Source organism: Medicago sativa, chromosome 5 (assembly GCF_051527215.1).
Source record: "Medicago sativa cultivar Bolivia chromosome 5, Bolivia_mono, whole genome shotgun sequence".
Classification (NCBI taxonomy): domain Eukaryota; kingdom Viridiplantae; phylum Streptophyta; class Magnoliopsida; order Fabales; family Fabaceae; genus Medicago; species Medicago sativa.
In genome coordinates, this window is record NC_140753.1 from 69857628 (window position 1) to 69882272 (window position 24645).

Consider the following 24645-nt stretch of genomic DNA (forward strand, 5'->3'; position numbering starts at 1 on the left):
TTGGTTGTATTGAGCATAATTCATTTGCTCAACACCGTTAATAGCACTACCTAGTTGGCAATCAACACCAGCATGACCAGTTATACCATATATTTCACAAGAAGGAGTAGGAGCAGAATTGATAGCACTAACATTGAGTTTTTCAAGTTTTTCGGTTAGTGTATCAATTTTAGAAGCAAGGTGGTCATAGTTAGAGACTTCGTACATACCTGCCTCCTTTTTGGAGGATGGAGAACTAGTGATGGCTCTCTCGTCGGTCCATTTGTAATGATTTTGAGCCATGTCTTCAATCAAGGCATACGCCTCCGTGTAGTTCTTGTTCATAAGTGCTCCACCTGCAGCTGCATCAACAGACATCTTAGTGGTATAAGACATGCCATTATAAAAAGTGTGGACTATAAGCCACTTCTCTAGGCCATGGTGGGGACAAAGTCTTAGCATTTCTTTGAAACGCTCCCACGCATCGTAGAGAGATTCCCCATCTTTTTGGTTGAACCGTATGATTTGGTCTCTAAGTTTAGCAGTTTTAGATGGTGGAAAGAAACGGGCAAGGAATGCTTGCCTCATCTGATCCCATGAAGTAATGGAACCGACTTCGAGGGAATGGAACCAAGCGCTAGCTCTATCCCTTAAGGAAAAGGGAAAGAGATGAAGTCTTACGGCTTCTTGGTTCTCCTTCATGGTTCCACTAATTCGTAGGAAAACATAGATGTGAAGATTGGGATCCTCAGTGGGGGATCCCGAGAATTGGTTTTGCTGCACCAAGTTAAGTAGGGCAGGCTTAATTTCAAAATTGTCATCCTCAACCGTTGGGTACACAATAACAGCTTGTGGCTCAGCCGTAGACGGCGTTGCATACTCTTTGAGAGTGCGATTGGCCATGGCGGTGTTATTTCGTGCGTCTCTCTTTCGTCTATGCAAATACCTTTCGATCTCGTTGATTATTACAACTCGATTTCTGGTTTTTCGCATAAAAAATTGAGAACCCAAGAAGTTAACAATAACAGAAAAATAAAAAGTTAAAAATAAAAAGAAAGAGAAAAGAGAAAGAAGGAGAGAAAGTTCTAATCACTAAGAAAAAGTTAATTAAATTAGTTAACTCCCCGGCAACGGCGCCAAAAACTTGATAGAGCCAAACCGCAAGTGCACGGCCTATCGAAGTAATAGTAGTAAGTAAAAGTATCGTTCCGCTAGGGAGTTGTTCAACTTAATTAACCTTTAGTGAATGATTAGAGGGAGAGAAAGTTTAGTAAAAAGGGGTTTTGATTGCTGAAGCTAAAAACAATATTAATAAAAAGCCTCGGGATCATTGGTTCATCGTAATGACAAATCCTTCACTAGACAAGACCTAAACATCTAATTTCATGGTTTACACACTAATTTCTAAAGACCGGTTTCCCTTAGCCCCTCACCTTTCCGATGAAAGTCCGGTGAGAGTTTACTTCTAGCAACCAAGCCTATTTCGCTGACATGATTACTAAAAGATGCATAGAGGATTGAAACTACTCTTTGTCTCAATAATTGTAAAGACTATTTCACTGTTTTGCAATTATTGTCTAGATTCACTTGTTCCAACATCAAGACTCCGCTCTCGCTTTATGAATTGATGTTTGGGATGATGGATTAACGATTATCAAACCCTCCGCTTTCGCTTCCACAGTTTGATAATTGTTAATCCACGTTAAGACGGTGAATCTAGATTAGAAATTAGGGTTACATAGAAATTAGGGTTTAGGCTTGTTTTGTTTAGGATTGAGTCATTAGACTCCCCAACAATCCCAAGACGAAGAAGTCTACTCACTCATGTTCATCGTAGACATGGGGGAAGAAGAGAGAAAAAAACAGTAAAATAAATTGCAAAGAAAGTAAAAGGGAAATAAAGACTTTTTATTGAAATAATACTTGAAATAAACAAAGTAAAGGATGATTGTTTATGGTGGAGAGCTACTCTATTTATAGCTTTACAATCGACTTAGAAACTAAGCAACTAAAAGGGTAAAACAGTAAAGCTGCAACAGGGTAACTTGGGCCCGAAGAAAAAGCAGCAAAAGAGGCCTCTGGAGGTGGCACGGCCGTGCCACATGTTGGCACTGGCCGTGCCAAGCTTCTGACTTGGTGGGAACATATTTTTGTTCCGTATCTTCGTATTTTCGCACTGTATTTGCTCCAGTCCTCTTTCTTTTGCTCCAAGACACCTTCCACCATATATTCGTTCCTAAAATAAAATAAAAAGCAATTTAAAGTAAAATATTCTAAAAGGAAATAAAATGCAATAAAATCAAATCAAATCTTATTTAAAACTAAACTAAATAAAGCATTAAAAAGGTGAATTCTAGCAACTAGGCATTATTATATGCAGGGGCTGGGTTCGAACCCCATACACCCCACTTATTCACCTTATAAGGTGAATTCTAGCAACTAGGCTACCTGACAAACAAACAAAAAAAAAAAAAATTGATGTGATAGATTCAAAAGTGTTGATTATATGAAATATGATTATTAACACACATTTACTTCTATGTTTTTTAATTCAAGTATAATTTTACAGATAAATATTTCAACAACAATATTATAAACACAGTAAGCGATCAATATTATAATTTTACAGATAAATATTTCACCAACAATATTATAAATACAATAATATACATATAAACTATAGTTTTAAGAACTGTGAATTTGGACAAGGCAACTTAACATTAAATGTCCAACATAAACTACTTTTAACTGAGTTTGATAAAAATAGGATAATGATGCAGATATTTTATGACACAAATGACAAATTTGTAAAAAAAAAACTTAAAGAATTAACTCGTTATAATCATATAACTTAAAGGACTGCAAATAATGTTTGACCAAACGATAAAGTGATAGACTAAAATATGGCAAAATATTACAAAATAACAAAAATGACATTAACTTGTCTCGTGAAAATATGTTTCCCCTGTTTTGTTAAGCACCGGTGATAAATATTTCTCTCATATTTTCTATATATTATTGATAACTGAAATATATTTCTTAATGTTTTTTATTTGAAATTATTTTGTTATTTTTTTATACCAAATATTAAAACAATTGTCATTTTCATTGGAGTACCTAAAAAATTCATACAAAGGAGATGGTTCTATTGCATCAAGTAGATCCAAGATGAGATAAAATCACTTGAACATTATAAAGCTTATTTCTAGCAAATGAAAATTAAATATAGTGTCGTTTGTTATGGATTAAAAAAAATGACTTTTGGCTTTCGATAATTTAAAGATTATTTTTAAAAGATTTTATAAAAAATAAGAATCAATTTTGTGTTTGTTTTCTCTCATTTTTTTTTTTGTGTTTGTTTATTGAAATAAAAATCGCTTCTTTGTAAAAATCAATCTACTTTGTTTGGATACAATACAACTATATAAAAGATGTTTAAAAAAACTAAATAAAAGGGATTGTTTATTACAAAATTATCTTCATCTTTTGATACTTATTTTATCTTCCCTCTACAAAACTTATATATTTTAAAAAATGTAATAGAATACATTACTCTTTAAAGTATAAACTGATATTTTTCTTATTTTTTATTTTTTTATGTTGATTGAGAGTAAGTTTGTTTGTTTTCGCTTGTTGCTTTTAAAGAGGGGAGGGAAATAATAATAGGATATTGAGACAAAAGGTAAAATTTTGACAACGTATCAAACAATTAAAATAAAATAAAATTGTATTTTTCATAATGATCAAGTTTTATATCCAAAGCATAGATAATTTTATTTTGTAAAAAATAAAAACAATTTTTTTTTAAGGAAAATAAAAACAAAATTTTCAAAATGAGTGTCGCTTTAGCTAAAAAAATTTGTTTCAAAATGAATGTCGCTTTACATTTTCAATACAACTTTAATTTTTTTCTTCCAACTTTACCCTCTTCAACTTTTCTCTCACACAATTTTCAATGCAACTTTAAATTTGTCTTTTTCTTATAAAGTAAGGGTAGTTTAGTAAAAGTGTTATGTCTAATGATTATTTCATTTCATTCCTTAATCTGTGTGCAATGGGCTAAAACGACACTCATTTTAAAACGGAGGGTTAATAATAACTTTGTTTTTTAAGGAGCTAAACATCATAACCTTAACCTCTGAAAAAAAATCACAACCTTGAACAGTTCAACTTCAAATCTCGGTATTCGTGACCGGGTGGCACTTTGGTGACATTAATGTCACCGTGCCATTGCATCTGGACCACACATTGTCATTGTCATTGCATCTGGACCACACAACACATCTAATATCACCCAATGTGTGGCCCAGATTTAATGTCACCGTGACATTAATGTCACACAAGTATTTCCCTTCGTGACCCAAGTAAAAAACATAACTTTAAACTTCGGTACTCCATTCATTCTATCAACTCTCTCTCTGAGGTACGTTTTCTCTCACTTGTCATCTCTTTTCCGATTGTTCATCGCTTTCAATTTTTCATATGTTCATACTTCGTAATTTCTATGTAATGAATTTGTTATTCCGCTCGTTGATTTCGATACTAAATCGTGAAGGAATACTTCGTTGAAAATTCATTTCAAAACGATTTTTCATGATCTGTTACGATTTTCAAAACCCTAAATCGATTTCCGATAAGTTTTTACTTAAATTTATTGTTTGGCTAGTTGATTTCTATGCTAAAACCTAACTCTGACTGTCTTGAAGAATAATCATGGAAGCAAGGATGGATGACCTTGAACGCAGGCTCAAAGCTATGGAAGCTAACAACGCCGAAAATTTCAAGAAATTGTTAGCGTTGCTGTCAGCAAAAGTCTCCCAGTCGGAGAACAAGATAACTTCTGATTCCGGTGAGGGAGGATCGAACTTTTGCTTGTCTGTGGGCAAGTTCTCCAGTGAAGACCCAGTCGGTTGGATAACCAGAGCGGAAGTGTATTTCTGTGTTCAACATACTCTGCCCGAACTCAGAGTCAACTTGGCTAAACTTTGTATAGATGGTGACATTTTCAAGGCGTTGATTGAAGAGGAAGGCGAAGTTATAACTTGGGAGCGGCTGAAGAATTGGTTGCTTAAACGCTACGGCGGGAGAAGTGAGTGATAGGAATGTCTTAACTAATTATTAGGGTGGTTGTGGCTAAGTTAAGTAGATTATTATTAGGATTTAGGGGTTGAAAGTCCCATTAGGATTGATACTCTCTGTGCTTTGGGAGTTGTTAGAGAAACCCTTTACTTCTGTTATCCTTATTTCTATTAATAATAATACACCCTGTTTTCTAATTGCATCCGTTTCTCGCCTTTCTCCGTGTTGATTATTTTCAGTTTACCGCATAATAATTGTCGTTAAACTTTCTTTCTTGATTCTATAAATACACTACGCTCTATGTTATTTAAAATATAACGAAGTAGATACACTAAATCTGCTTGCATGAAACCTCTATAACAAAAATGAACCAGAAATTTTGAAATCGTTCTTGTTCTTGTACTCCAAAATAAGTTAAGGAGCATTCCATGTGTCATGCATAAAAATATTCACATTTCGTCTGGTCCTTGTATTCTGCAGAGAATATAAGTAATATATGATTTGCTGATATCGGTTTCAAAGGCTATGGGACAAAAAGAAAGGCTAAAAGTACGACAGGATTCGTTGAGACTTGGAAATGTTGGTTTAGTCAGGTATAGGTGGAGCACTGTGACGAATACTTTTTCATAATAATTTTATTTTGGTTTTCTTAGTGGTTTGATTATGAATTTTAGAGCTGGAACTGTCTTAACTGAGACTTGGGAAGATGGCTTGCTGTTAAAGGATCTTCATATGAATGTCCAGCTTGTATGTCTTCCCCTTTGTATTTATTGTGCACCAATGGTACTTGCAAGTATGATCATATAGATCGTGAATCAGAAATTGATTTACCTCCTTAATTATACTTATTAGTTTTGTTGGTGGTGGCCGGGGTTCGAACCTCGGACCTTGCATTTTATGCAATGCATTGTCCTTACCAACTGAGTTAAGCTCACATTTGTTCCTAGAAAAGGTGACTCTGATTTTTGTTCTCAAGATATATGACACACACACGAGGAATAACAATGAGAAAAGCATTAAGCCAGAATTTGTGACATGGTTTGAGCAAGTTCGATCAAATCTGTGAGATAATTGTTAGATAAGTGTCATAACTGTTAGATAACCATCTTACTATGATAATCAATAATAACTTTACATTTCTGACTTGTGGAAAACAGGTTGATATCTGGTCTGCTAGTATTTTGCTCTATCAAATGCTCTTTGGCAGACGTCCTTTCGGACATGACCAGACACAAGAGAGAATACTTCTTGAAGACACGATTATTAAGGCACGCGAAGTAGAATTTCCCTCTAGACCTACTTATTATCACCGACAAAACCATAATAATATTTCTTAGACTTGAGCGCGGAACTGCAGTTTTACTGAATTCCCCTTTTTATTTTAACATAGGAAGGTTGTAATTTTCATTTATGACCCCAGATATAAGCATGCTTATGTTTGGTGTTCACTTCCTTAATTTAGCTTAAAGAAATGGAGTTGGCTCCGTATGAAGTGCAATGACAATCTTTGATTGAAAGATTGTGATAAAATAGTGCTATATGCAAAACTAACTGTGAATCAGTTAAAGTCTCAACCATTAATTTCCAATCAATAGTTATAATTCTCTGAGTAGCACTCATCATTTTAGAGGAGCCAAATCCAAATATAGTACCTTTTTATTTTTATCTGCATTCTTACTATGAAACATGACAATCATATCTACTGTGTGAACAATATTGTCAGGATTTTATTTGGCGGTGTCTTACATATGACCAGGTGGAGAGACCAGATGTATTAACAATTTGCTCAAGATTTGTATCTCACTTACTCAAAGGTATAAGTGAGAATTTGTAGAGGCTGTAAAGATTTTGTAATCTTGATTGAAGGGTGTTTCCTCACTATGAAAGGAAGTCATGTTGTCTTGCATTTATCATTTGGTTCAAAATATTGGATTAGCAAAAGGCAAGTAAGTTTGACTTAACCTTAAAAAGTCATGATGTATAGGTAGGTGAGAAGGGTTCTCTTGATTTTCAATATTCTTGCCATCAAATTATAGGATTTTAATGCATATTTATTGGCTGCTTTTTCTTTGAATTTGTGGAGAGTTGTTTTAAAGACATTTGATTGAAGAGTTTATGTTACATTGGCTAAATAGGTGGTATACAAGTACTACTTTTCAACCATCATATGTGATGTTACATTGGCAATTTGATTTCCTAGCCTCAGTGATGGAATTATTAGTCTCCCCCTAACAAATCTATTCATTTCATATTCGTAAGGATGTGGCATTCTTTATCGATCTCCACCAAATATAAGTTATAAACAGGGGAGGGATAAAGAAACCAGGAAAGTAGAGTGTTGATTTTGATCGTAGATAGGATATCTTGGTTGTACAATAACTTGTTATCTAACTCTAGTTATTTTGGGAATGTAGTTAAACTTATTTTCATATAGTACTAAGTTGTTTTCATTAGCCGTCATTGGAAGCTAGTAGAAATAAGCTATAAATAGCTTATGGGCATCATGGCATGTTATAAGTCCTCCTTAATACTTAAATGATCACTTATATCATAAGGTAAACCTAAATAAACTGTAAACTATATACTCCCTCCGTCCCTCAATAGATGACCTAGTTGACTCCGACACATGTACCAATGCATATGTTTTATCTTTGATATTTTTAATTCCCTACTAAAAAAAATTATGAAAATTTAATATTTTAAAAATATTCATCGAGACGAATCCAACAACATCTTACATGATATTATTTATCTTTGTGAATTAGTAGAAAAATATGGTCAAAGTATGTCAAGTCAATAACGTATGTTGTCAACTAGGTCATCTATTGAGGGACTGAGGGAGTATCATTTTCACAGTGTAGTTCCTAGTTTCATCATTATTGGTGTATTGGATTACAGTTGGATGTGGTCAATTCGGTTCTGTTTGGACTTAATGCTATCTATAAAGTAAATTAGCCTAATCTAATAATTTATTTGTTAAATAAGTGCACTCTGATATGTTGTGTTGTCATGATATGCTATGCCTATTTCATAGGGGCTGGAACGTATTGGTAAGTGACGAAGATCATTGTTGTAGGATTTCAAATTTTGAAGTGTTCCAAACTTGTTGGTTTTAAGCTTATTTCAATATTTGCTTTAATAAACCTCTTTTTGCCTTTCTTTCATTTTTGATTCGCAGGTGTTTGCCTCCTGAATGCTTTGAGCTCAGCAAGACGCCTCTTATATCATCCAAGGTCATTCATTTTTTTTTAAGTCGTGGATGGATCATTTTTGTGTTATGAATCTCAATTTGTCAGTCATTTTGGTCAATGGATATTTCGTTTTAACATAAGTTTCGTGATGTCGGTATTGTGCAAACAAAAGTGTTGGATAATTATCTTACATGATAATCACATTACATTTCTGACTTGTGGAAAACAGGTTGATGTATGGTCTGCTGGTATTTTGTTTTATCAAATGCTCTTCGGCAGACATCCTTTCGGACATTACCAAACACAAGAGAGAATACTTCGAGAAGACACAATTATTAAGGCACGCAAGGTTGAATTTCCTGCAAGACCTACTGTTTCTAATGAGGCAAAGGTAGGTTGAGACCTTTTATGATAAGTACTGCCCGTAGCTAATTGTTCTTTGGCCATCGTTCATTTATTTATATTATTCTATTATTCAGTGGACACAATCTTCACCTGTTTTAGGTTATTATTGCTTGAAAATCCGACTTTATTCTATGTGCAGGCGCAATTAGCCTTGACAATTTATCTGAATGTGCAAATTCTCTCCTCGGTATCACAATGCCCATTAAAATGTTAATGGTTTGATAGTTGAAAGTAACTTGCAGTAATGTGCATGCTTCTTGAGTTCTCTAGAGTTTTAGAACTTTTATAGACAGTGACGCAACCAAATTATTGTAATTGCTTGAGCTTGCCTCACAATGTCTTTTCAAATCTCTACATTTTATATATTTCCTCATTGCCATAGTCCATAAGCCTTTTACTCTTCTAGTGATACTTCTTTTTAGTTTTTACTGCATGTACACTTCAATTTGATCTCCTAAACTTAGTGTTGGGATTATCAAACTCCCCACACCAATAAATCTTTTCATTGTCAGATTCGTAAATATCTTGTCTTGATAGCAAAAAAAGAACTAATCTGAATTCTCAATGGTTCATGCATCTGCCGTCACACATAACATCTCCAAATTTCTTCCACCAGTTTAGATTTAAATAAATGTCCATCTCGACGACAGTACTTGTGCTCAAATAGATCAATAGCTAAATAAAAAACAACAATGATCCTTTTCAGTCTAGTGCACGAATAGAATATTAGATATTGGTGATTAATATTACACATATTGCTTCAATTGTTCAAATATTTGTAAGCCTTCCTTCTTACATGACATGTCAGCTAATGAATTAAGCTATCCAACTTACGGATCTTCAAGTTGACAACAATGCTCAAAAGTAATAAAAAAAAAGAAAAAACATTCAATAACAAAAAAGGTGTGTGACAGTGAGGGTTACATGGCCATGTGTCACATTTACATGTGGTGGATATAAAAGGTGCGTGACACTTGTTGGTGGTCAACATATCACCACTTGTGGCTCTTTGCTAAAGGGAGTGTCCCAGACTCCCCTTGGGACCTTTGGTTAACCCTTATATTTTTTTAAACAAGTCTATTATCTACAATATTTTTTTTGTTAAGCAACACATTTTATTTACTAGCTATCGAAGTATGAAAATGAACTTATACTTGCAACAATGTCTCAAGCCTTGAATTTACCTTCGTTGTTTGTTGGACAATTGACATTTCATAGTGATTTGAGTTGATGTGCGTTTTGTTTGTCATTTACTTGAAATTGTTTTCAGCCTTTGGTGTTTGCATCTGTGTCCCTGCTTCATGTGTAATGTGGTCTTTCTCATATCATAATGATTTAATTTCCTGTGTATTTATGCCGACTATTTGATGAAAGGATTAGGAAGTATAATATTCAGCATCATCATTTTCAAAGGCATGCTGGGAGTTTGGTTGTGAACGACATTATACGAGGGGTCAGGAGAGGAGTGGCACCGCGTAGTGCCGAATCGCTAGTTTGGTTTATAATTCAAGAGAAGTTTCTTTTATTTAGTGTTACTATAAATTCAAGAGAAGTTGAACACAAGGAATAGATTCAAGAGATTAAATACTATAATTGAACCATCAGTGATGAATATTTGCACATCACAGCTTAAAGGAACAATACGTTTTACTCATATTTTCATATGAATGTGTATGTATTTACGCATGTTTTAATGAATATTGTTCAATTATTCATTCATTCATTGCCGCAGTATCCTAATCGAGTTGATGACACACTTGCACAGGCATAAAGGAGTGATAATTACATAGAAATAATATTTGGATGCTGTGACGCCATTCAATTCCATTTTATAAGAGAAGTTGAACACTGAAATAGATTAAATATTACAAGAGAAGATGATAACTGCCCTTTTTGCAATGTATACGGTGAACCGGTGAGCCAACACTGAGGATATGGTTTCAAATATACATTATTCAAAAAGTAAAAAACATAACCATCCTTCAATTGAAGCACCAACATCTATATCCATCGTATAAATTAAAAACAACATATTTTGATATGTGTGAACTACCTAACAACCAAGAGACAATGAGATAAAAAAAAGTTTAGAAGTTGAAGCAATTAAGTCTTATCATTATTTCTTATTTGTTCAACAACTTACAATAACACATTGGTGTATATATATATATATATATATATATATATATATATATATATATATATATATATATATATATATATATATATATATATATAATACTAGATCCCTTAAACTGGGAAATTCAGATTAATTACAAATATTTGAAAACACCCTGATCCAATTAATTCATTCTTCTAAGATTTGCGATGGCTCTGTTGTTTGTTCTTTTCAATCTTATGTTAAACATATGTTCAACATGTCTTACAAGCCATTCGGGTTTACCAGTGAAGAAGAATACATTATATCCGAATAGCAACCCGAATATTGTCCCACATGCATATCCGATTGCTACCGCTTTCCAGCCAAATCCTGATTCTTCTTCATCTTCAGATGTTGAATCTGGTGGCAGATCTTCCTCATTTTTGCATGATTTAGACAATTGGAATCCACACAACATTGTATTTCCTTCAAAAGAATCATTTCCAAATGTATTAAACTGTTGACCTGTAGGTATGATTCCCTCAAGGTGGTTTTGTGAAAGGTTCAAGAAAGAAAGGAAATTCAAATTTGTCAAAGCCACAGGAATCTCACCTGTCAATTGGTTGCATGAGAGGTCCAACCACTCCAAATTTCTCAAATGACTCAAAGATTGTGGAATGCTACTTCTGATTCCATTGTTTGAAAGGTTAAGTCCTTTGAGAGAGGTTAATTCTCCAATGACTTGTGGAATTACACCTTCAAACATGTTATTTGATAAATCAATAGTTGTGAAAGTAGTCAATATCCTTGTTAGCTCTATGAAAAAACCTTTCACTGTGACCACAACAGAATCATTGTAGTAACCATTAAGCATGTATTGTAGATCAATTCTTTTGTCATTCACCTTCATCATTCCTTGAAAGTTCTTGATGCATGATGTTGGCAAGGGACCACCAAACTTGTTGTTAGAGACATCAAAAATTCTCAACTTGGGAAATGTATGCTTGGTGCTAGAACAGGTGATTGCACCATGAAGATTATTTGATCGTAAACTTAGCACCTGTAACTCTGGTAGAGTTTCTAGCCAATTGGGAAATGTATCCACTATGTTGTTGTCACCAAGGTCCAAAACTTCGAGTTTTGTACAGTGAGCCAAAGATTGTGGCAATGGTCCTTCTAATTGGTTGTCATTCAACTTTATAGTCTCAAATGCATTTCCTTTGGAAAAAGTAGGCAAGCTTCCGCTAAGGTTGTTCATTTGCATATCCAAAATGGAAAGAGAAGGAAATGTTCCTAGGCATTGTGGGATCATGCCTGTTAATGTGTTGTGAGCTAAATTGAGCACATTAAGGGAGCTTGCATGGCACAATGTTGAAGAAATGCCTCCTGAGAAGTTGTTGTTAGAGAGTAAAAAGTTCTCAATGCCTAAAGGTGGAATTGGAATATTTCCTTGCAACTTGTTGGAACTTAGATCAATGTGCCAAATGTCCTTCCATGTGTGTAAGATTTTCTTATGAAACCATTTTGGAATTTTCCCATGAATGTTGTTATTAGATAGATCTAATGCTGTCATATCAGATAGTTGTGCTAAGAATTTAGGTAAACTATTGATATTAGCAGAAGATAAATATAACATCTCAAGGTTGGGTAAGATGGAGTCAGCACTGCTATCAGTGTTGATAGAAAGAAAACTATTGTGCGAAAGATTGAGGAACTTTAGATTTTTAAGTTTTGAAAATTGGTGAAAATCCACAACACCGCTCAAGTTGGTTGATGACAAAAGTAAGTAAGTAAGATTTTGGAGTTCAAATATTGATTTTGGAAAATGACCTTGTAGGTTGTTGTTAGAGAGAACCAAATACTGCAAAGAATAAGCTGTAAGCTCACCAATGGACCCTGTGAGTTGGTTGTCTCTAAGGTACAGCGCTAACAGGGAAGATAGAGAAAAACACCAATGTGGAATCGTTCCATTTAACATATTCGAATTTAAAACAACAAAACTTAATTTTGAACGTTTACAGGTTTCAATTGGAATTGGGCCAACTAATTTATTAAATGATAAATCTAAAAGAGAAAGTTGAGGTAGATGAAATAATGATGATGGAACTTGGCCTGTCAGGCTGTTAATGTTAAGTGCTAAATTTTCTAATTTGATAAGCTTGTGGAACACATTAGGGATAAGACCAGTGAAGTTATTTTGTTGAAGATCTAAATAAGTGAGATGTACAAGGTTTGAAAATAATGATGGGATCTCACCTTTAAGTTTGTTGAGTGAAAGGTCCAAATGTGTTAGTTGAGTGAGGTTCCACAAAGATAGAGGAACTAAACCATCAAATTTGCACTTCATGAGTTGTAATTGGGTTAGAAACTTCAAATGGCCTATGGAATTGGGAATTTCACCTGAGAAAGCAGAGGAAGAGAGGTCCAAGTACCTTAGAGGAGTGCTCCAGTTGGATTTTGGAAGTTGACCACTAAGACCATTACCTGACAAATCTAGTTTTTGAAGATTTGGCAAAGAGAGGATGTCACTTGACAAATTTCCCTGTAACCTAGTGAATGCTAGACTAAGGGAGACCAAAGAGGATGACAAATTCGTTAACAACGACAAAGAGCTCCCTCTGATTGAAGACATATCCACAGAATCCAGATAAAGCTCCCTTAAATTAGTAGCGTTATGAATGAGTTTATTCCATGTGAATGAATTAAGTTTGAGTTTATGTTCCACATACCAATAACTGCTAAAATCAAGTGATACTAATTTTTTCAAGTGAGAGATTGTGGAGGGAATGTTACCACTGAATTCAGTATTTGATAAATTAAGATGTGTGAGACTCACAAGATCACCAATACCAACATGCAGGAAAGACCCAGAAAAATCATTGAAAGCCAAGTTGAGTTGTTGAAGGTGTTTAAGTTGAAAGACAGTGCTATTGGGATGTAATTTACCTTTGAGATGATTGTGACTAAGGTCCAGGCCGATCACGTAACCTGACATGATGTCACACGTGACACCATTCCAATTGCAACAATCTGTATTGTTTTTCCAAGAATCTATCTTGAAAGAAAACGAGGAAAAACTAGGCCAAATATCATCAAGTTGAGATGAAGTGTCGACAGAAAATGAGTTTTTGAATTGTAACAAGGCAGATCTGTCATGAAAGTTGCATAATGAGAAAGTATAGGAAGTAAAATGGGTAAGCAACAACAAGAAGAAAAAGTGAAAGGTAAAATAAGGCAATTGAATAAAAAAGGATCCCATTTAGAGAAACTTACACTTAATACTCTCTTATGATTTTGGATGTACCAATTGATTTCCCTCTATTTAGTTATTTATATTGAAAACATAACCCCCAAACTAAAGCATTGATGTAAGATGGGTTTGTTTTGTAGCAAGTGCCGGTGCTTATCTTCAACCGTATGAGGCACTCCAGTTAGAAGATTGATTTTTTGTGGTTGCAATTTTGAGTCCATTATACTAATTGACGATAACATTAATTCAGTAGTATCTTCCAAAAAAACATTAATTCATTAGCATCCATACAAACATTTGGTTTATAATTAAGTGGTGCATAATTAAGATCGGTAGGGTCAACCAACCATGGATTGGTTTAAGTGGTAAAGGACCTTAACCTTGTAGTTAGAGATTCGATTTCTGGCTCATGCATATGGAAAAAAAATTGGTTGGAAGGGGAGAATCCGTCTTATATACTCTAGAGGTTCTCCAACAAAGATTAGTCACTATTTAACATTAGTGAAAATTTCATATTAGTATCATCGTAACCCAAACAAAAAAGATGAGTAGGGATCGAAAAAATGAAAACATTCATTTGCTAACATGTTGAAACCTTAACATGTTAATATACCAAAAATAGAAATGATGTATTGAAAATTATGTCAATTTATTTTTTAAAAAGTCGAAAATTAATTTTTCCAAATAATATTTGATATTTGTAAAAACCTTAACGTGCGTCCTTAGTGTTACATGTTTGGATGACCTTTGAGTTAAGTATCATCTTCTACAAGGGATGACAGGGAATTTTAAATCATATGTAGCACTATTTAAGACATTAATTATAATTAATTTTGACAAAAATTGACGGAATAAATCATGAAAATTACAACATAGCGATCAATTTTTTTTTTTGGTCAAGTAGTCGAGTGTTTAGAAATTCAACTTTCCAATAAAGGTGAACAAGTAGAGTGTCTGGTGTTCGAACCCCGACCCTTTATATAATATGAAATGTCTCGTCCTCGTGAGCTTAGCTCAGTTGGTAAGGACAATGCATAAAATATGTAAGGTCCGGGTTCGAACCCCGGCCACCACCGAAAAAATATGCAATGTTTCTACCAATTGAGCTAAATTCTTGGCACAACAATCAATTGTTAAAATTAGACATTTTACAGTTTGGAGTAAATATTGAACCGAGTCTTCGAGAAAAAAAAATTAGAGCTATTTTGCCCTTAAAATATGAAACATATTAATTTGGTCTTTAATAATATTAATTGTCAATCAAATTAGTCTCTAATAAGATTAAAGTACACATACAATTTATTTTCTTAAAACAATGATTTGATTTAAATTTTAGACTTTTAAGGAATAAATAGTATTCTGTAAAAAAATAAAAGAATAAATTAGTATATTTTGTACTTTTTAGAAAACAAATGAATTTGTGGACAAACCAGGTTTGGGTTAGCAGATGATAATTAATCTCCTAAAACATAACATACTAAGGTTCAACTCATCCCTTCAAAAAAAATTTCAACCCAATTGTGATTGTATCTCGAACATAATTACCATCCAAGGAGGCAAGCTATGAGCCTATGACAAAAGATTGTGAACTATTTTTGATAACCAATTTAAATATTGAATGATTGTTTAAGAATTATGGGTGTCCAACTATATTCACACTAGTAAAAAATGAGTTTTATTGTATAAACAATAAGAGTAAAAATCACAACAAAAAAAGGCATAATAGAAGTTTAAAATACTCAAAAAGTGTTGGGTTAATTATGTTTCTAGTCCCTATAAAATAGTGACCTTGTAAGTTTAGTCCCTACTTAATTTTAATAGCATTTTTAGTCCCTAATTTTGTTTTTCTGCACTGAGTATTAGTCCCTACTCAATTCAAATTTGTTTAATTTATGCTTAAACTCTTAAATTTTTGAACAATTTTTTGCAGACATGTTTAGAACATTACTAAAAGTTCGTCCGCAAAAAATTATCGCAAAATTTGATTTCTACATCCAGATTTTATTACTTTTTATCTTTAACTTTTGTCGTTTTAAAAAATTCATATTTAATTCATTTCATGTCAGAAAATTCTAAATTTTAGTAAACGAACCTTTCATAGTGTTCTAATCTTGTCTCAAAAAAATCGTTCAAAAATTTTAGAGTTTAAGGATAATTAATCAAACTTTGTTTTAGCAGGGACTAAAATTATAAGTAAATTTTTTTTTATAGGGATTAAAAATGCTATTAAAATTAAGTAGGGACTAAACTTACAAGGTCGCTATTTTATAGGGACTAGAAACATAATTAACCCAAAAGTGTTTTGCTTACTAAAAAACTCAAAGACACAAATAATATTATATTAACGTATGCAAAAATTGCAAATCATACTTATTTCTAATACTAACAAACATTGCTAACAAAGTGTGCTAACCCTAACTCTAAGTGAAATGGCGCCAAACAATCATGACCGTTAGATCTCCATCATTAGGTGCAATTATCATATCAGCCATTGATTATATCTTAATGCTGGCTTGCACACATCACAACCTTCAATTCAAATTTGAATTTTCCCCATTGGAACTCTAATTGTTCACTGAGCCGCTAAAAATCAGTGTGATATTTTTACTATTCCAATGCACATATATTAAATTCTAATACCCATGACTCTCTCTTCTCTCAAAAAAAAAAAAAATACCCATGACTGGCCTGTTTGGTTTGGCTTCTGAGAAGCAATTCTAGCCCAAAATCAATTCTCTACAGTGCCAAAAGCAATTCTAGCCAAAAACAACGTGTTTGGTTCAGCTTTTCAGAATTGCTTTTATCCTCCAAAAGCAATTCTCTATGAAGCTACAAATCCTAGCTTCTAGCTTTTCTAGAATCAATTCTCCTTGAACAACGTGTATATGTTTGTATATTTTATTATTACAACATGTTATTTTATTTTATTACCTTTTATCAATTCTCATTCTTTATCAATTCTCCTTTAGCTATGTCTATTTTAGTAATTATACATTCAAAAGCAATCTCTATTATATATATTTGCGCTATTTTTTTTTAAAGTACATGTGGCAACCTATTGGTGAAAGGCGCATTTAATGTTATTTCTCATGTACATTTAATGTTATTTCTCATGTACACACAAGATATGATGGAGTTTATAATAGGAAAAAAAACAAACAAAATTGGAATCCAAATTAGGTAACCGAAAATGTTGTGCAAAAAGTCAGAATTTGAAATTGTTGTTTAATGCACCAATGTTTTCTTTTATGTACACAATAAATATGAAAAAGTTTATAATAGAAACAACAATCATAATTTGATGAATTATCCTAAAATGTTATTTCTATTTTATAAGAGTATTTAATGCACATGATTTCAATCAAAAGTGCAAAATTTTGTAATGCCTTCCATAGTTTATGCACCATGAAAGGAATGATATGGTACATAATATGTTTATACACATTTTTAGTTTTTTATGTTACACATTAAAATTAAATAAAAATATATTTGGTCAAAAAATAGTGTGCGTACGTAGATGTCAAATATATGGTTATCAATAAAATAAAATTGTCAAAAAAATTTGTTTTAAATTACTATGATTTTGTTTCTAAGATCAAATGCACTAATTGATGAATATTAATGTACAATTTTTTTTCCCGTTACAGTATGCATGAATCAAGCACTTGATTATTTTGGTTACTTTATGTCTTTGGCTATAAATATCCGTTTTGACTCTCACACTTTTCACACCACTCTCTATTCACAATTCATATTATTGAAAGTCTTCTATGAACCTCTATTTTCTCTCTTTGTTACAATGTCAATTTTTTACACATTTATCTTATTAATGTACATGATCCATGTATTGTAACAACTTATTTGATTTCTTTGATATATGTAAGAGAATCACGAGTTTCGGTAATTCATATTATTGAAAGTCTTTTCTGAGTATGTTTTCCTTTTTTAACAAATACAATGTAGTTTTTCTTCTTCGGTATAAAGTTGTGTTGATGAATATTTTATAACTCTTTTGTTTGTTTTGACTTTTTAACTTGCAGAAATTTTTCATGAATAGACAATATTCATGAAGATTGAATTATGGAAAGAAAAAAAAAAGTATAGTTGAGATCCAAAGAGAACAAAAGACAAACATGCTTCTTTATTCTTTTAATTGGAACTTTTTCTTTGGCATGAAAGAGATAATTATGATAGTAGCTATACTACCATTTCAGTTGTAAGATAGATGTCAATTATAATTATAATAGGTGATGACGTTATAAATTGAACCAATATTCTATATTTTTAGGAAATTGTCTTAAGGATGTATCTAGCAAGGACAAGAACAAGACGATAGAAGATAATACTATTATTGTAATTGATCACACATTAATATGACAATTGATTCTTGCACTTAAATTCATCATCAGAATAAAACCTATTTACTACGTTGACTACCTTGCCTTAACTATATTAGAGTAAATAATTGTAATTAATGTTTATTAGGGTATCAAATTATTTTGATATTGATTGATTTACATTTATTAATGTATATCTTTTCATTAATGTGCACTATTTTTTTTAGAGAAGGAAATTTGTATTAATGATGTAATTGTATTATTATTTTTTTTTAAGCAAAGAAAATATATTAAATAAAAGCAAGTATAAAAGCCGAGAGTATATAAACCTGACCCAACAACCACGAAATCAACCTTAAAAGGATATTCAAACATATGATAAACAACAAATTGTATTGCTATCAATATTGATTAAACTCATAAAAATAAGTAATGTAGAATAAATTGATTTTGATATATCAGCAACTAAATTAAAAACTAATTATTAACATGATCGTAAAATAAATTAAAATTAATCAATTTAAGAGTAGTACTCATCACTTTAAAAAAGATGTATCACAATTGCCAAAAACAAATGTAACACTCATCTGGCATTTTGGAGTATCCTCTTTGATGGATAATTTTCAAGTATTTGTATAAACGCTCTTTGAATCATGAGACATGTTATGATCCCGGTGAGCAATTGAGAACCAAAGTCATCTACATTTTTTATCTTAAAAGAAAATGTATTGTTTAAATTTTAAAATTTAAATTTCAATATTGGTCATAGAAAAGCCTCAATTTTTTTATCCAAAATGAAAGCCTTAATTTTGATATTCTAAAAGAAAAAAGACTACTCAAGAACATAGAAAAGTCATATAATTATAGAAATGTAATACCAACAAGAGTATAAGGAAGAGTTGAATGATACCCAAAATTAAATTTAAGCAATAAATCCATTAATTTTTGAAATTCCAATTTTAGTTTTTTTTGCTAAAAAATTGTCTTAAAAAAAAAATCAAAGTACATGTCTTTTAGTAGGATTTGGATTCTCTACATTGAAAATTCTCTCAAATTTTCTCCATGTAATCTCAACAATTAAACATGAGAGAGAAGTTGAGAATTAAATTATAAAAAAATGGTTTTTGTATTTTAATCGTGTAGATTGGAAATGGATAAAAATTGAGAAAATTTTCAATGGAGATGATCCAATTCCCTTTTAGTAGCATAGTGCACATAAAAGTCTTTTATAATACAAAAAAATAATAATACATTTATGGTTAATTTTATAAAGAAAAATAAAAGTGGAATAACACCTTAATGATCATTGCACCGTAATGATTTTTGAGGTTTAACATTTAATGTCGTTATTTAAATTAAATCAAAAACCACAATGAATTTATTTCTACCAAAACCATACAAGACATTAGTTATATTGGTCACCTCACTTATATGTTGATCAAAATATACTTTTGAATTTAATGTTGAACTTTAACTCATACTTGACACGTCAACATCTTTCCCTTCAGTGTGAGACTCTTTATGTCTGTGATATAAAGATATAAACAAATAAGATGAGACAGAAACACAACATGCTAAAAAAGGTGGGTTAGTTGTGTTTTCATGCAAGAAGATTTTCGTTCCTTTCTTTCATGAGAAGAGGGAAATAAACTTAGAAAATATATAACAAAATGACAAATGAATTTAAACCTAAGAAAAACGATAAAGGAAAAAAAAAGAAGTGTGTGATATGTTCTTAAGAGTATAGGAAATAGCGTGAGTTGCTGGTAATTTTATGAGTTTGTCGAATAAGCTGGAGATTTATGAGTAATTATTTTAAAAAAGAAATTAGACTCATTTAGAAAATGAGACATCATTTTGAAATATTTAATGAGCATGTATTTCGTCAAATCAACATCATATATATGCCTCTTTCCATTTTCACATTCACCAAAGACAAAATGTGAAAGAATTTGAACTAATGGAGGTTAAATAGAAAAAATAGCATAAAAATGAATGACATTGAAAGACTTGATTTTAAGATAAATGAATTAAACAAATGATATACAATCTCACTAAGAAGTCATAATGTTGGGGCTTCATGGGGAGCCTCGATCATCATATTAGGCTAAGAGCAATCACACAAGTGAGATTAATACCACATTTCACCTAAAATGTCTAATAAACATGTATTTGTGAATTCAGCACAACACAACTACATTTTGCCATTGTCAGATCCCACTACATATTAATAGTGAAGAAATTTGAAATAATATAGGTTGAATAAAAAAATAGCATCAAAATCAATGACATTCAAAAGCTAAAATTAAGGCGATCAAATGGAGCATGTTCAAAAAGGTGGGCTGGTGGTAGTTTAAAGGAGGGAGGTTTATGTTCATTCTTTTCAAATTAAATGAAAATAAACAGATATGCAAAAATAATTTAAACATGAGAGAAGATAAGGGAAATAAAATAAGTATTGTGTGTTTTGTTTGTAAGAGTATAGGGAATAATGTGAGTTGCCAATAATCTTATAGGTCTGTCGAAGGAGTACGAGAATTTCAGGTAATTATTTTACCAAAAAATTAGATCTAATTAAAAAAACCTCACATTATTTTTAATGTCTAATAAGCATATATTTTGTCAACTTAGCATAACACGTCAGCAATTTTCCACTCTCATTAACCACCAAAGACAAAAATTGAATGAATTTGAAATAATAGAGGTTGAATAAAAAAATTCACATGAAAGAGGAAGACATCAAAAAACTAAATTAAAAAAAAGTAAACAAATGACATCCAAAAATAAAAAATAAAATACAGTTCATCGTAATGCTGAGACTTTCGAGGGATGCTAGATTGAATTTGATCATTACATTAGACTAAGAAAACCCACTTAAGTGAGTTTGACACCATATCTTCATCCTAAACCTTAAGACATTAGGTATATAGATCACATCACTTATGTGTCGCTCAACATACACTCTTACCTCCAATATGAAACTTTAACTCAGACTTGACACATTAACTTCTATCCCTCAAGTATGAGACTATCCACTTCAGGGATCTACCACTAGGAACCTCTTCTGCTTCCTCACAGTTAAATCGGGATATGATGCCATCGTTGAACCTTATGGGGTAGTCAACACTGGTGTGCATTTATCCATTGAACAAAGATCAACCACACAAATGAAAATGATACTAGACTATGCTTGGCGCAGGTGTTCATACTAAAGAATAAACATTTAACTTACCAAAAATTTAGGCTCGATTAAAAAAAACACAACATTTAAAAGTTTCTAATAAACATGTATTTTGTTAACTCAACAAATCACATAAGAGTGTACCTATGATTAAATCCATCAAAAACCAAAAGTGAAGGGATTTAAATTACTAGAGATTAATTAAAAAATATTGCATGAAAGTGAACAACATCTTAAACCTTAAATTTAATATAAAACTTAAACATCTACTCTTATATTGGTCATTTTTTTTAGCAGAAAGAGGTAGCAGGATGACTGCTAACCTCTAAACTTCATTAAGAAAAGAGAAAAAAAATACAAAAAGAGACTTGATGCATCAACTATGAAACTTTATTGGTCATCTCGCTTATATGTTTGTCAACATATACTCTTGCATCAACTATGGAACTTTAAGTCAAAATTGACACATTAACATATTTCCCTTATGTGTGAGACTTGATGCATTTGTGATTTGGTGACATAGGCACATCATGGTAAAAAAAGGTGGATTGATGGTGGTTTATGTAGGTTTATGTTCCCATATTTAATGAAAAGAGAGAAAGGAAATTAGAAAAGGAAAGAATATGAAAAAGCAATTTGAACGTGAGAGAAATGATAAGGGAAAAAAAGTTTGTATTTTGTCCGTGGAGGTATTAGGAATAGAGTGAGTTATTGGTAATTTTATGGGTTAGTTGAAGAAATTGGAGATTTATGAGTAGTTTTTACCAAAAAAATAGATTCAATTAAAAAAGTCCCACATCATTTTAAAATGTCTATTTGTCAACTGAACATAAAACATTTGTATTTTTCATTGTCAGATTCCACGAAAGACTAAAAGTGAAGGTGCAATAACAACCAACAACAACCAAGTCTTATCCCCACTAAGTGGAGTTGGTTATAGAGATTCAATTTTTTAATTTTTTTTATGTTTGTTGTAGATGCTGACACAACCTTCATTTTTTTATTTGGGATTGGGACCAAGGCTACCATAAACAAGATTAAAGTTCAAAAGTGGATGTATTTGAAAGAACATAGGTTGAATAAAAGCAATTGCATGAAAGTGAGCTTCATCCAAAAACTTTTATTTAATATAAAAAATTAAGCAAAGAACATCCAAAAACTAAGATAACAATTTATCATAATGTATGGAGCTCCGAGGGAGCCTGTAATGACTTGGATCATCACATTTGGCTAAGAGAAACCCCATAAGTGAGATTGACACCACATCTTCATCCAAAACCTTAAGACATTAGGTATATTTGTCATTTAACTTATTTCTTGCTCAATATATACTCTTGCATCCAATGTAGAAGTTTTACTTACAAATGACACATTACCATCCCTCTCTTAAGTGTGAGATTCTTTGTGTCTATGATATGGTGAGATAGCAAAATAAGATAAGAGGAACAACATGGTAAAAAAATGTGAGTTGGTGGCTATTTCATAGAGGGGTGTCTTTGTTCCTTTCTTTAATGTGGAGATAGAAAGTAAATTAGAAAAAGAAAGAAGAAAAAGGAATTTGAACAAGAGAGGAATGATAAGAAGTAAAACTAAGGAGAGTGTGTTTTATCTATGACAGTATAATTAATAGAATCAATTGTTGGTAGTTTTATGAATTTTTTAAGGAATTGGAAATTACTGGGTAATTATGCTAACAAAATAATAGATTCATTAAAAATGTCGCATCAATTTAAAATGTCTAATAAACATGTATTTTGTCAACGTAGCAGAACAGGTCTACATTTTTCCATTGTCAAATCATACCAAAGACCAAAAGTGAAGGAATTTAAAATAATAGAGGTTGAATAAAAAATTTCTTGAAAGCGAATGACATCCTAAAACTAAAATTTAAGATAAAAATTAAACAAATGACACCCAAAAACTAACAAAACAAATCATTATAATGTTGCGACTTCCATTGGAACCTACATTGGGTTGTATCATCATATTAGTCAAAGAGCAACAACACAAGTGAGATCGACATCACTTCTTCCCCCAAAGTCCTAAAGCATTAGGTATATGGATAATCTCCCTCATATGTTTCTCAACATCTACTCTTGCATCCAATGTCAAATTTTAACTCATAATTGAAAGATTAACATATCTCCATTAACAGACTCTCCGTGTCTGTGATAGACCACCAAGAAGCACTCCATCCGCCGTCCACAATGTTGAACCGGGATATGATACCACCTCTGGCTTTATAGGGGAGTCAACATTGATGTGATTCGACACAATACAGAAAGAGAAACCACACAAGTGAGAACAATACCACATCTTCATCGAAAAATTGAAGACTAAAATATGAGTTTTATTAATTTATTTGTTGTTCAACCTCCACTTTTTTATTCAATATTGAACTTTAACCGACACTTGATACATCAGAGCATTTTCTCCCTCAAATATGACGAAATTCTAGCATGTGCTTGACACGGGTGTCCATTTGGGGCGTTTGACACTTGATAATGCATCGTTATTGTTTTGAGGCGCTTGACCGAACCATGCGGGATATAATGTCATATGATGGTGTCGATAATACAGACAAACCATTTTGGGGGTCTTTCTGTGGTTTTGGACGGTGATTTCAGACAAATTTTGCCAGTGATAAGAAAAGGATGCAGAAAAGACATATACTTGCTTCATCCATCAACTCATCAAAGTTATGGAGTCACTGTAAGGTTCTCACATTTACAACAAATATGCGTTTACGTGCTTCAACCGTTCGTGTCGAGCAAATGAGATAAGAAAGTTTGTCGATCGATTGGATGCTTTCAATTGGAGATGGAATAGGATCCACCAACGAGAGTGGATAAATTAATGTACCCATTCCTGATGAGTTGTTGATAAAAGATTCCTCTGATTTGTTGCGTTCTCTGGTTGATTTTGTATATACGGATTTTTTCGCAAAACATGAAGATCTCGGATTTTTTTCCAAGCGCAGGGGATACTTGCTCCCACGCTGGACGCAATTGATCACGTAAACAAATTCCTTCTATCATTTGTTCCAGGAGACAAAAAGGAATATACCAGTTCTGATTCAGTTTGCAAATCAGACGAGAATAGTGAGGTACAAAGCGAATGGT

General features: G+C 32.2%; 1 protein-coding gene and 1 non-coding gene across 2 annotated transcripts; one reads left to right on the plus strand and one right to left on the minus strand.

Moving 5' to 3' along the window:
- Nucleotides 1-412: 412 nt before the first annotated feature.
- Nucleotides 413-519, plus strand: LOC146924465 (small nucleolar RNA R71). The gene has a single exon (XR_015012961.1). It is a non-coding gene; the product is annotated as a small nucleolar RNA R71 (small nucleolar RNA).
- Nucleotides 520-10892: 10373 nt separating this feature from the next.
- Nucleotides 10893-13812, minus strand: LOC146924466 (receptor like protein 27-like). The gene has a single exon (XM_085709500.1). The coding sequence runs from the start codon at nucleotides 13748-13750 to the stop codon at nucleotides 10958-10960; it is 2793 nt and encodes a 930-aa protein (XP_085565626.1). The 5' UTR covers nucleotides 13751-13812; the 3' UTR covers nucleotides 10893-10957.
- Between the last annotated feature and the right edge of the window lie 10833 nt (nucleotides 13813-24645).